This window comes from Loxodonta africana, chromosome 9 (assembly GCF_030014295.1).
Source record: "Loxodonta africana isolate mLoxAfr1 chromosome 9, mLoxAfr1.hap2, whole genome shotgun sequence".
NCBI lineage: Eukaryota > Metazoa > Chordata > Mammalia > Proboscidea > Elephantidae > Loxodonta > Loxodonta africana.
The window spans coordinates 44,378,049-44,391,643 of NC_087350.1; the positions used below are offsets into that span (position 1 = coordinate 44,378,049).

Genomic DNA, 13,595 nt, shown 5'->3' on the forward strand with positions numbered 1-13,595 from the left:
CTTGTTAACAAAACATAAAATGTCACACATGCAACCCTGAACACTATATACAGGGAACTGTCAATTCAATAATCACTTAGTGTCAAATGCATAGGAACAGAACCTAATCAATCACCTGTTAATGCAATCACAGACAAATGCTCTATTCTTGGTTCCTGGGCAGTTATTTCAATCAATTTATCTGCTCAAAGTCCTTACAGAAACTGCTTTGACTGGTATGTATAGTGACAGCCAATACAGGATCTCTCTAGCTTTAGGCAAGATTAATATTTTTCCATCAAAAAGTTAACTTGGAAGACGGAATACAAAGGCAGGCCCATAACCTGTAGAAGAAAATTATCAAGCAATTTAACAATCCTTATAAGCAAGTCAGGATTCTCTGCTGGAATAACACAGGAAATTTCCCAATCAGGCTATCAGGTTGAGAGAGAAGAAAGAAAATGCACTTATTTCCAACGAAACAAATCCTCGTTATTTTTCTACTGAAGCCAGGAGCTGTATATGTGGATCTCTCTGGAAAACACATCACTGTTCCCCTAAGATATTCTACCAAGCAGGTACAGAGGTACAGCACTCCCCTGAACACCTCTGGTGAATCTCCAACAGAGAAAAAGAATGTGTAAGCAAAACTGCTGGAACCCAAGAAATCCCTGGGAAGACATAGCAGACTAGGTTAGAGAAATGGTTTGCACTCACAAGAATCACAAGGGAAATGAAAATAGTTTACCTTTCTTCAAAGACCAACAAAAAAGAAGCTGGAAAGAAAATGAAAGCAATTTATCCAATTTTTAGACTTTTTTAATACCCAAAATTTAGTTATGACTTCATGATAAATTAAATCATACATGAATTAGATTGAGGATAATTACTGTTCTATTTACTTGTGATAATGCTATACACCTCTTGGGTATTCTCAATACCCAAAAACACAAGATTAGGATTCATCGTACCAACACGCAGGGTCATGGGACAACCCTGTAGAGAAATGCTGTTCAGTGCAATCAGCCAACAAGCCAACTGATCTAATCTGATCCAGGCACTCTCCATCATGATCCAAGAGTGACAACAGAAAAGAACAGTATACTACCAAATAAACATGTTCAAAGATTTGTGCACAGTCATGAACAAAAGCAATGAAAATCAACAGCTAGAAATGTTCAAGAGAAGATAGAAAACCCAAATTCAGAATTACCATATTTTGGATGACTATCTACTTTTTAGCAACACGAAAGACATCATCAGAAATTTACCTTGATACACTCTGTTCTACAATTGAGGGAAAAAAAATCAATCAAACGACTAGACATTGAAAGCAGAAAACAGAACTTTAACAGGCATGAAAGGGACATATATTTGCTGCACACATCTACAAATGGCATTTCCATTACTGGCTAACTTGGGGTTTCTGCTTTAGAAATGAGAAATAGAAGCACAGTAAGGGCAATGAAATTATGTCCTTGGAGAAAAACTATTCCAATAGACCCTAAATTCTCTGACTCGCCATCATCCAAACTACCCTGGGGAAAAAATAATAAACAATTAAAGATGAAAATATTAAATATGATAAACATGGTGACATGCTACAACAAATCTATTTCAGAAACTGCCTTGAAAACAGAAGGGTCATGTTTTTCTCTGTTTTGCCATACTTTATCAGCACTACGTGTTGAGACAGGAAGATAAACACACACCCGTGCTAGGGATGTATACTCTAAATGCAGTTACAAAACTGAGTTGTTAAGATTATGAGGCATTAAGATGTCACCTAGGTGCTTTCTTAGTGATCCTTAATGAACTTTAACAAAGTAAATATTCCTCCTATTGTTGTCAAAGGGGTCAATTACTCATTCTTTCACCTACTTCAACATCTAAAAGGGCTTTAAAAAAGAGGGGCCCATGCCCTTTATCACCATCCTATCTAACATTGTGCTGGAAGTCCTAGCTAGAGCAATAAGGCAAGAAACAGAAATAAAGGGCATCCAAATTGGTAATGAAGAACTTAAACTCTCCCTATTTGCGGATGATATGAGACTATACATAAAAAACCCAAAAGACTCCACGAGAAAACTACTGGAACTAACAGAAAGATTTAGCACAGCTGCAAGATACAAGATAAACATACCAAAATCAGTTGGATTCCTATACACCAGTAAAGAGAACGTGAAAAGGAAATCAGGAAAACAATATCATTTATAATAAAAAAAAAAAAAAAATTTTTTTTTTCATTTATAATAGCCCCTAAAAAAAGCAAAATACTTGGTAATAAATCTAACCATGGATATAAAATGCCTGTACAAAGAAAACTACAAAACACTACCGCAAGAAACCAAATGAGATCTAAACAAATGTAAAAACATACCATGTTCATGGATAGGTAGACTCAACATTGTGAAAATGACAATTCTACCCAAAGTGATTTACAAATATAATGGAATACTGATCCAAATACCAACAATGTTCTTTAAAGAGATAGAAAAACTTACCATTAACTTTATATAGAAAGAGAAGAAGCCCCAGATTAAGTAAAGCACTACTGAAGAAGAAAAAAGTAGGAGAACTTGCACTACCTGACCTCAGAGCCTATTATACAAAGCTATGGTAGTCAAAATAGCCTGGTACTGGCACAACAACAGATACACTGACCAATGGAACAGAATTGAGAACCCAGATGTAAATCCATCCACCTATGGTCACCTGATCTTCAACAAGGGCCCAAAGTCCATCAAATGGGGAAAAGACAGTTTTTTTAACACATGGTGCTGGCAAAACTGGATGTCCACCTGCAAAAAAAATGAAACAGGACCCATACCTCACACCATATACAAAAACTAACTCAAAATGGATCAAAGACCTAAATATAAAGCCAAAACTATGAAGTTAGTAGAAGAAAAAATAGGATCAATGCTTGAGGCCCTAATACATGGCATTAACAGGATACAAATCACAACCAACAATACACAAGCTCCAAACGATAAACTAGATAACTGGGATCTTCTAAAAACTGAACACTTACGCTCATCAAAAAACTTCACTGAAACGGTAAAAAGGGAAACAATAGACTGGGAAAAAATTTGGGGCTATTACAAATCAGACGAATGTCTAATCTCTACAATCTATAAGAAAATCCAACACCTCTGCAACAAAAAGACAAATAATCCAATTAAAAGATGGGTAAAGGAAATGAACAGACGCTTCACCAAAGAAGACATTCAAGCAGCCAACAGACACATGAGGAAATGTTCACGATCTCCAGCCATCAGAGAAATGCAAATCAAAACCACAATGAGATACCATCTCGCCCCAGCATTACTGGCATGAATCAATAAAACAGAAAGTAACAAATGCCGGAGAGGCTGTGGGGAGATCGGAACTCTTACACACTGCTGGTGGAAATGCAAAATGATACAACCATTTTGGAAAACGATATGATTTTTCCTTAGAAATCTAGCAACAGAAATACCATATGATCCAGCAATCCCATTCCTAGGAGTATATCCTAGAGAAATAAGTTGTCATATGAACAGGTATATGTACACCCATGTTCACTGCAGCACTGTTCACAAAAGCAAAGAGATGGAAATAACCTAGATGCCCATCAACAGATGAATGGATAAACAAACTGTGGTACATACACACAATGGAGTATTACACAACGATAAAGAACAACGATGACAGTGAAGCATCTCATAATGTGGATGAATCTGGTGGGCATTATGCTGAGTGAAATAAGTCAATCACAAACAGACATATTATATGAGATCACTACTGTAAAAACTCATGAAAAGGTTTACATACGAAAAGAAATCTTTGATGGTTACAAGGCAGGGGAGGAGTGGGGATTGGAAAAACACTTAATTAGACAACAGGTAAGTGGAAACTTTGGTGAAGGTAAGACAGTACACAATACTGGGGAAGCCAGCACAACCTGTATAACGCAAGGTCATAGTAGCTCCACAGATACATTCAAAATACCTGAGGAACCAAATTGCTGGACTGAGGGCTGTGGGGACCATGGTCTTGGGGAACATCTAGCTCAACTGGCATAACATAGTTTATAAAGAAAATGTTCTACATTCTACTTTGGTGAGTGGCGTCTGGGGTCTTAATAGCCTGTAAGCAGCCATCTAGGATACTCCAATGGTCTTACCCCTTCGAGAACAAGGAAGAATGAAGAAAACCAAAGACAAAAGGGCAAGATTAGTCCAAAGGACTAATGGACCACACCTACCACAGCCTCCATCACACTGAGTCCAGTACAACTAGATGGTGCCCAACTACCACCACTGACTGCTCTGACAGGGATCACAATAGAGGGTCCCAGACAGAGCTGGAGAAAAATGCAGAACAAAATTTTAACTCACAAAAAAAGACCAGGCTTATTGGCCTGACAGAGAGTGGAGAAACCCTGAGTATGGCTCCCAGACACCCTTTCAGCTTAGTAATGAGGGCACTCCTGAGGTTCACCCTTCAGCCAAAGACTGAACAGGCCCATGGAACAAAACAAGACTGAAGGGGCTTACCAGCCCTGAGGCAGGGACTGGAAGGCAGGAGGGAACAGGAAAGCTGGTAACATGAAACCCAGGGTTGAGAAGGGAAGAGCACTGACACGTCATGGGGCTGTTAACCAATGTTATACAACAATGTGTATACTAACTGTTTGATGAGAAACTAGTTTGTTCTGTAAACCTTCATCTGAAGTTCAATAAAAAAAAAAAGAAGAGGGGTCCAGTTACATTTTATTTTGATGAATCTAATCATTATGACATATCTTTATATAAATTCCTATGTGATAATTATAGTGGATCTAAACTGTCAAAGCCACTAACGTTATTACTTAATGAGCAGTGAATTTTTGGTAATAATTTTAAAGGCTAGGCAAATAGGCGGGACAACTGAATAAGAGCAATTGAGGAAACAGAAATTAAGAGAAAAAACAAAGAAAGTAATAGAAGACATTGAAGACAAAAGCCATCAGTTCATTCTTCGAGTTTCTTCTGTCAATGGAGATCAGAACTTTGAGCTGTGGTCCCTTATTAGTAAATTCTAAGTCTCTGAAAACGCAAATACTCAAAACATCATCTAAAAGTCTGTAAAATCAAACTGCAGTTCCTGCATGAACGTCTAGATGCCAAATAACTTAAATAACGTAAGCTGAAACTGCATTACATCTTTTAAAAGACTAAGTTGAAATCAACTTGACAGCAACAGGTTTATATTAAATATGAAAGGATTCTGTAAGAATTTTTAATGACAGAAAATGTTAACAATAAAGTTTTATGATTAAGATGAAAAAGAAAGTTACGAAGCAACATGGTTCAAGTTTTACTTTAAAAACTAAATTTTTATAGAAAGAAGATTTTAAAAAATGTAGTGATTATACATTTATGGTAGGATTAAACGTGATTTTATTTTTTTTCTTTTTCGCTGTGTTTTTCATAGTATCTTCAACAAAATGAACATTTGCAATAAAAATAATTTTAAAAATAAAAAGGATTAAAGTTTTTTTTTTTTTAACATCTACAGATATTACTATAGCTGTTATTTTTAAAGTAGAGCCAAGATCTTTAAATCAATAAAAGGAAAAAAGCCATCAACCAATGGAGTCACTCCTCTAACAAATTCCTTATCAAAGATCAGCTCAGATCAACCATTTGAGGGAAACTAAGCCTGAGAAAAGGTAAAGTGAAATGACTAAGAGGTGCTTCTCATACATAGGTTAATGGCTAAACTATCTCAGAAATAATAGACCATATTTCTTTCACCGTAAGCTGGATTTTCCCAATCTTATAATATCCTGCCTTTCAGTGGCTTTTCCTAGCCTTTCGTACACTAGGAATCTGGGGAAAATTCCAAAACTCTCTAATGCACAGTTCTTTCCCTTGAAAAGTTCACAGTGACCACAAATACCATCTTGGTCTAAACAGCATACCAAGGCTCCAAGGTCATTATCAAGACAGGAAAGTGGGTAAGCTTGTTTTGTTTTTTGACTTTTAGGATGGCCCTGAGATAAACAAAAAGTTCCTGCAACAGGCATATTGATAAGCAGACCAATGTGAGAAAGAACGCCAGTGGACTCGTGAAGCAAGGCCACTTGATAAAGCGAAAATGGAACTGTGAGCAGAACTGCTCTTTTGGGGGCAGCAGGGAGCTGGCTTGTTTTGGAAAACTCTCAAGGTCTGTGGCTGCTGTTCTTGCCACTGGACTAATCATGGACAGCATCTGTAACTCCCTGAATGACAAGGGTTCTCACAATCTTCACATTCAAACCGAGGGAATGTCACTCAACTTTCCCCATGTCACATAAAGCTGGTTGGACCAAATGGATCACAGCTACAAAACGTGCAGAGCAAAACAGGGCAGAGGCATATTCTCTGAGCTGCGCTCCAGCACAGCATCGTGGGAAGGAGGCAGTGCCTGGAATTGTAAACACAGATTTGGACGAGACAAATACGGCTCTGGATCAAACATGGTGTGGAAGAGAAGCTGGGGCTCCCTACACAGAGCTGCTGTCTTTTATAAGATTATTTCTTTACACAAAAAGCAAAGAAACTTGCGAGATGAGAAATGCCTAGAGAGAAGAAATGAGGGAGAAGATGGCCAATGTCAAGATCATCACTGAGTTATCTCAATCAACAGTCTACATTAGTGTCCCAAAGTGTCAACTCCAGAACACCAAGAATGTTAAAAAAAAAAAAAAAAAAAAAAAACTACACCCAGACTTAACTATAACATGTACCCAAGTAGATTTACACATGGCAAAGAGTAAACTGAGTACACACCAATAAGACAGACTTTAAAGGTTTATGCAGCAATGGTAACTGGCAAACTGAAGAGGCAAATACCCTGAAATCCCAATTGTGTACACGGGATTGGCTGTACATCCCGTTATAACCTAAGGCTTCTTAAGAAAAAATTTTACACTGTGGCAGCAGCAATGCTGCACCCTACAGGCAGCTCAGCCCTATTACAGAGTAAATCACGGGTTTAAAAAAAAAATTGCAAACTAGTAACATACCCCATTGCTGGAGAAGGGGCTGCTGGATTATTCTTCAACTCCTGCACATTTACCACTTGAGGGACATTCTTCAAAGTCGATTCAGTCAAGGTACTTACAGCTATTTAAATGAAGAGGAGAAAGAGGCATGTTAATTCCAGTCAAGGATCAGAAATTCCAACCATACTAGTAGACTGCACAAAGGGAACCTGTTCTAGGTAGTTCTGCAGCAGTGTTCAATGGAACACCCGGCCTAATCCATTAACAAAAAATCATCGAATAAGCCACCATTCAATTTAATCAAATGTACTAGTGTAGGGAAAAAGAATTCCCTGCCCAGCTCTTCTAGAACAGAGCGGAAACACCTACAACATCGTTGGCTCATCCTGGAAAGGGGCAGCAAGAGCCAGAGGATTAAAAGTATTCAGACTTGGATTCGACTCGACAGCAATGGGCTTTTTGGTTTTCTCTGTCTTAGACTAGCCACCTTTATTTCTCTTTTTTTAGCTTACAGTTATCTTTTAACTATATTTCTGGGAAAAGTAGAAACTTGCATCCCAAGGTAGAAGGCGGACCTGTGGTAGCTCTTTCCTTTCCTCCTTAGAGAAGTGACCAGGGACATCTTGCCTATGAATGCACATATTTCATCTTTCACATTCCAAAGTGCCTACTCCTTTGAAATTTTTGCTTTCTAAAATGATAATAGAAATCACACTTCCTCTTGCTGACAGTGGAACAATCCTAAATCCGGGCATATTTCAGTCTACAAATAATTAACTCAATCAGCTTTATTTTGGGGCTGTGCAGCACAATATCAGGATTCTGCCTGGGGTCCAAATAATATTTAAAGAGAACAATGAAGGTTTCTATTTTCATAAGGCTCAAAGGTATCTTAGTTATCTTTTTTATGATCTCCAGTATCTACTTTAGATGTCTTAATAAAAGTTTTAATAAACTTTTGATTTATCATTGCATAATGGTAATTTGCTATCTAAATCAAACCGCCATGTTTTTTTAAAAGGCTGTCTAACTTGACAGACGTTCTAAGCAGTGGTAAGACTAAAAATTTTATTAATCTAAAACTAAAGTATTTTGCTTACACTAAGATTTCTCAATCTTGGCAGTACTGCTGTACACTGTAAGATTTTTTGAAGCATCCCTGGCTTCTATCTACTAGATGTCAGCAGCACACCCCGCCCTCCCTGCTGTGACAGCCAAAAATGTTTGTTTTGCCAAATGTTCCCGGGGTAGGGAAAATCACCTCTGGTTGAGAACCACTGGCTTGTACATATTGAACAAATGATAACTATAGTCCTTGAGGTCAACTATGTAGATTGCTAAATCCTACTGTAGAAAATTTTGGATAATCACAACCACTAACAAAATGTTAACACTGATCAGCTCATTAGAGTGTCCTCTACAAAGGCCAATTTTGCAATTTTAAGAAAAAGCTGTATTGCAATAGAAAGAACACAGGGTTTGGAGTCTAGGTTCTGCCACCTATTGGTCAGGTAACCTTGGGCAGGGGTCTTCACCTCTGAACTTAAGGTTACTCAAAAGTAAAATGAGCATATTAATACTCACCTCACAGGGCTGCTGGAATCCTTAAGATACTATGTGAGAGACTATTCTAATGTATTAGATAATCTAATCACAACCAATAATTTCAGGGCTCAAAGCAGAGGCAGTATTCAAAAGTAAGGATTATCAGCTTCATAAAAGAAACAACAACAACAAAACAACAACGATTTGCCATTTAACTGAGTAGGCAGATCTAGTACCTCCACTTAAAAGGAGAAAGTTTCAGACCTAGTCCCCAGTCCCTGCCTTCTTGAAACTGTGCCCCTGAAAGGTAGAAAGGGCTATCATATCAGTCTTCTCTCCTGAAAGGCAGCAAAGCCATCTCGCTATTTCTTGTCCTGGCCTGTGATTCTGACAACTCACAGTCAGTCTCTGCAAAGGTGTGGGGCTAGTTTTTACCTGGCGCCTGACTGGCCATCTGCCGTCTCAGGGCTGCAGCAGCAGCTGCCTGGGGAGCTGAGATGGGGTGGGAAGAACTAGGGGCACCATGTTTCACGGTTTTTGTTGCAAGCATTGTGCTATCGGCCCCTTGAGGAATAATTTTGCTGGCAGATGTAGATACTGAGGGAAAAGAAAAATTAAGTGAGAAGGTGGGTCAGAGGAGAGGAATATGCAAAACTTACAACAGTAAATTCTCCACAGTGGGGTACAGGCAAAATACTAAAATTAAAAACTTCTGAAGCATTAAGGTAGAAAAGTGCAAATAAACTGACAGGCTGGCACCTGTATCTTCCAAAGATGCCAAGGCCAATTCACTGGCCCACTTCTACCATTAGCTAAAATACTCTATATGGATCGGTCCCTCTGATACTGATCAAGACATAACTTTGATGTCAGTGTAGATCAATTCCCTGCTCTCCTCTCATAAACTCTATTCATTCCAGTATGTCACATTCATCAGTATTCGTCCCCTGCTAGAAGTCACCTGCCATGAAAAGTCCTGGAACTCTGAACTGCAGGTGTGAGAGCGCAATATAGGTCCACTTCACTGAGCCAGGAGCACTGTAGCTGGTGAGTTTTGAGGCAGAATATGGCTACAGGTAAGACTGAAATGAGCTAGAATTTGCAAGGCATGAGTGGATGTTGCTTTATACTGAGGCAAACTAAGAGCCTCCTTCCTTCAGTCCTGAAACAGACCTGTTTTAAAAAATACAGGTTGGACTCAACACTAAAACTGTTCGAGTGTGTAACCTCACAGTCTCTTCTTCCTCATCATTTCCTACCAAACTCTTTCAAAAGGGAACACGTATTTTTTGAATTAGTCTTCTAATTTTTGGAATATTAGCAGAAATTAGTTGGAACCCATAAACTTATTGGCACGACAATATAAAACTCAGCTATAGTGTCTTCATTAATTAGAAATCCAACAAGGAAAAAATGATAGTTTCCTTTCTCGTTCTTTACTTACTTGAAGTTCCTATCACGCCAGGTGAAGAACCATGAATCAGATGAGATTTAGCAAAAGGAGTTGCCTGAGGCAAGAGATTGGGTTGGATGGAGGGTGTGCGAACCACAGGGGTGTGCCTGGGGACTTGGACCACCGTATCCTCATCCTTACATGGCACCTGTACATCTTCACCTTCCAAAGACTGGGAAATGGATGACGTCGAGCTGACTTCATCCAAGTCTTCATAATATCTCTGAGACAGGAAGGCTGACCGAGAAAGGCTGGCTGCAAAGCCCAAAGCAAAACACAATTGAGACAACTCAAAGCAAGTCCAGTGCCATGTAATTTTCGCTGTTGATAGGGAAATATCCAATTTGTAAACCAATTTAATTATTACTTATTTTAAGTGGAAGCAGCTGTTTTAAAATGTGAACAAAAACGGTTTTGGGTCTTTGCTAAAGTGAGGCTTTGAAAAACTGAGCCAAGTAGGACCAGAAAGTTTTCACTATGAAATAAACAAATCCAAGAAAGTGAGAGACAGAATGAGTGCCGGTGTAAAGCAGGAAACCTTATGCCCTCACCAGAAGCTTTCACAGGTAGAATAATAATATATCAGAAAAATAACAGACACGCTTCTAACAGCAGGGTGAGCAGTCACACCACTGCTGTTTCTTTCCAACAAGACACTTCTAAGAACAGGCCTAATGTGAACTGAAAAAGAGAACGTGCTCAGTCTCGAGTGTCTCAAACATTTCCAGATAAATCTCATGATACTTCTCAATCAGACAATTAGGCCCCAAAAATAAATAAATAAAATCACTGAGCTTAATCCTGGTCTTCCCTCTTTTTTTTTTTTTTTAAATCTATAAACTATGAGGTAAAACTTTAAGCTATATTACTTTCTACTATAAGTTTCAGAATTCTGCATATTGTTACTGCCTATATTTGGAAAAAAACAAAAACCAAGCCAAACACCTCACCCTTGCTCCTACCCAAGTTCTTATTTAAAATGGCTTTGCTGATAATTATAGACTTGCCTGTTCTACAGGTACATGATTTTGCAAGGCTTTATTTGTCATAATGACAATGTAACTTATGCAAATGCCACTGAAAACCAATGGTACGTGCTAGAGCTGTGCCATCCGATTTGGTAGCCACTAGCTATAGGGTTGTTAGGAGTCCGAATCGACTTGATGGCAACCGTTTTTTTTAGCCATATATGGCTATTTAAGTTAAAGTAAATAAAAGCTCACTTCCTCAGTTGCACTAGCCTCATTTCAAGTGCTCAACAGCCGCATGTGGCTAGTGGCTACCATACTGGACAGCAGATACATTTTGTATCATCAGAAAAAGTTCTATCAAATAGCGTGATGCTAGAATATTGCGACACAATATGCAGCCGGATCACTTAGAAGTTCCATACATAACCACGAGCACCACCACTAAAACTGCAGTTAACATTTATTCAGAACTCACTCTGAATAAATGTTTCTGTGATGCACAATTATCCTATAAGCTAGAAGTTGTTACTATCTGACTTTACGGTTAATGCTTAAAAAGGTTAAGCAATTTGCCCACGATCATGAGTTGTAAGTGGTAGAGCTAGAATTCAAACCCAACTGTATCTGAACCAAAGACCATATTCTTAACAACAATGTGATATATAAGACTGAACCTTATGGTAGGCAGAATTTTAGCCCTCATGAATATAACCCAAGGTTATATGACGTTAGATAGGAAAAGAGAATCTGCAAATGTAATTAAGGTTACAAACCAGTTGATCTTAAAATAGGGAGATTATCTTGGATTATCCAGGTGGGCCCTGTGTGAAATCACATGAGCCCTTAAAAGCTGAGAAATGAAGCGAAAGAGGAAGTCAGAGGGTTGTGAAAAGGGGAAGTTAGAGATTGACGCACGAGAGAAGGATTCAACATGCTGTTGTCAGCCTGAAGAGGAATAGAGGACACACATCAAAGAAACAAGGATCTCAGTCTTACAACTGTGTGGAATTGAATTCTGCCAACAACGTGAATGAGCCTAGAAGCAGAATCTTTCCCAGAGCCTCCAGGTAGTCCAGCCTAGCCAACAAACTTGATTTTAGCCTTGTGGGGCCACACTGCTCTCCTAGTTCCTAAAGTCCTACTTCCTGAGAGTTAGTAGCAATAAAAGATAACTCAGGCTTATCACCTTCAAGGACCTAACAGAGAGAGAAAACTGGCAAAACTATTTAACTGCCAAGGTGTGATATAACCTTGGGATACTCTCAGTTTCCTCCCTTCATCTTTCTGATGCTATTCATTAGCTTTGGGTGGAGGAAGGTCCATCAATTAAAAGATGCAATGGTCATGCTCACTGTCAAATGGTAGGATCCTGTGCTGCTCACTACCCCCAAAGGTACTGCTTACACAGCTGATATGCATGGCTCCCTGCTGTGATCAAGGATGCAGCTACCTTCCTGGCATCAGAAAGGGTGCCTCACTGAAATTTAAAGGATTTTATTCTGCTTAAGCTCTAGCTCAGATTAGGAAAAGCAGAAAGCCACATAAGCAGAAAAAAAAAGAGACAAATCATATGATCATATCGGTAAATGCAAAGGAAGTGTTTGGTAAAATCCAGCATCTGTTCATGATTTAAAAAAACAAAAACAAAAAGCCCTTTGCTAAGTAGGGATAAAAGGCAAATTTCTCAATCTGATAAAGGTTATCTACACAAAAAGGCAGCACATCTCACATCTTATGGTCAACTACAGAAAATGTTCTCTTTGAGATCAAGGCAAGGATGTCCAATCACCACTTTCATTAGACACTGCACTGGAGGTCCCAGCCAGTGGCATACGGTAAGAACAATAAATAAAAGGACTGGAAAGGAAGAAACAAATAGTATCCATGGATGATATAACTGTTTACATGCATGTTACTATAAAAAAATTAGCATAGCTTACTCACGAAAACAGCTTTCAGGGGAGAGCACAGTTTGGCAAATAAACACAGAAGGTGCACATTATTTGTGTAAAATACAGTAATCCCAAAGTCTCAATTTTTGGGTGGGGGGGTAGAATTTGACAATGTAATTTAATATTAATATGGAAATGTGAAACACTAAGATGAACCAAAACACTAGATTCAGAAGTTAGTAAATGACAACCACGGGCCCGCTGTCTATTTTTATAAAGTTTTATTAAAACACAGACAGGCCATTAATTTGCACATTGACTATGGCTGCTTTCCCATTGCAATGGCAGTCAAGTAGGTACAAGAGAAACCATACGGCCTGCAAGCCTAAAATATTTACTATCTGGTCTTTTAGCAAAAGTTTGCCACCCCCTGCTTTAAACTGTAGAATTTTTTGTTATGATGAAATATTCTAAATTTGTGCTTCCCATTACAGTAGCCACCAGCCATGTGTGCTTACTGAGCATGTGAAAAGTGATTACTGTAACTGAGGAACTGAATTTTATTTAAATAGCCACATGTTGCTTAGTGGCTACTATACTAGACAGCACAGCTCTAGAATCTAGAAATAGAACAGTATTGAGATTTATTTTAATACTGGTCAATTAGGACAGTGTGGTATTAGTGCTTTCCAATCAGTGTATGAGATAACTGATTTATAATAAAGGTGGCCCTGCTAAGC

The 13,595-nt window shown here is 38.5% G+C and overlaps 1 protein-coding gene across 9 annotated transcripts in view; it reads right to left on the bottom strand.

The window, feature by feature from the left end:
• The window catches only part of NUP214 (nucleoporin 214), a 125,546-nt gene that overhangs the window by 57,919 nt on the left and 54,032 nt on the right, over positions 1-13,595 (bottom strand). For 8 of the 9 annotated variants that reach the window (XR_010322990.1, XR_010322989.1, XM_010587556.3 and 5 more), the window contains 3 exons: positions 9,984-10,247; positions 8,975-9,136; positions 7,016-7,115 (listed from right to left, as the gene is read on the bottom strand). Coding sequence is in view for 7 of the 9 variants with exons in the window: in XM_010587556.3 (XP_010585858.2) it covers positions 7,016-7,115; positions 8,975-9,136; positions 9,984-10,247 (526 nt within the window). In the remaining 2 variants the exon portion in view is untranslated. The remainder of the gene's footprint in view (positions 1-7,015; positions 7,116-8,974; positions 9,137-9,983; positions 10,248-13,595) is intronic. The other variant, XM_023544828.2, reaches the window with a different exon arrangement.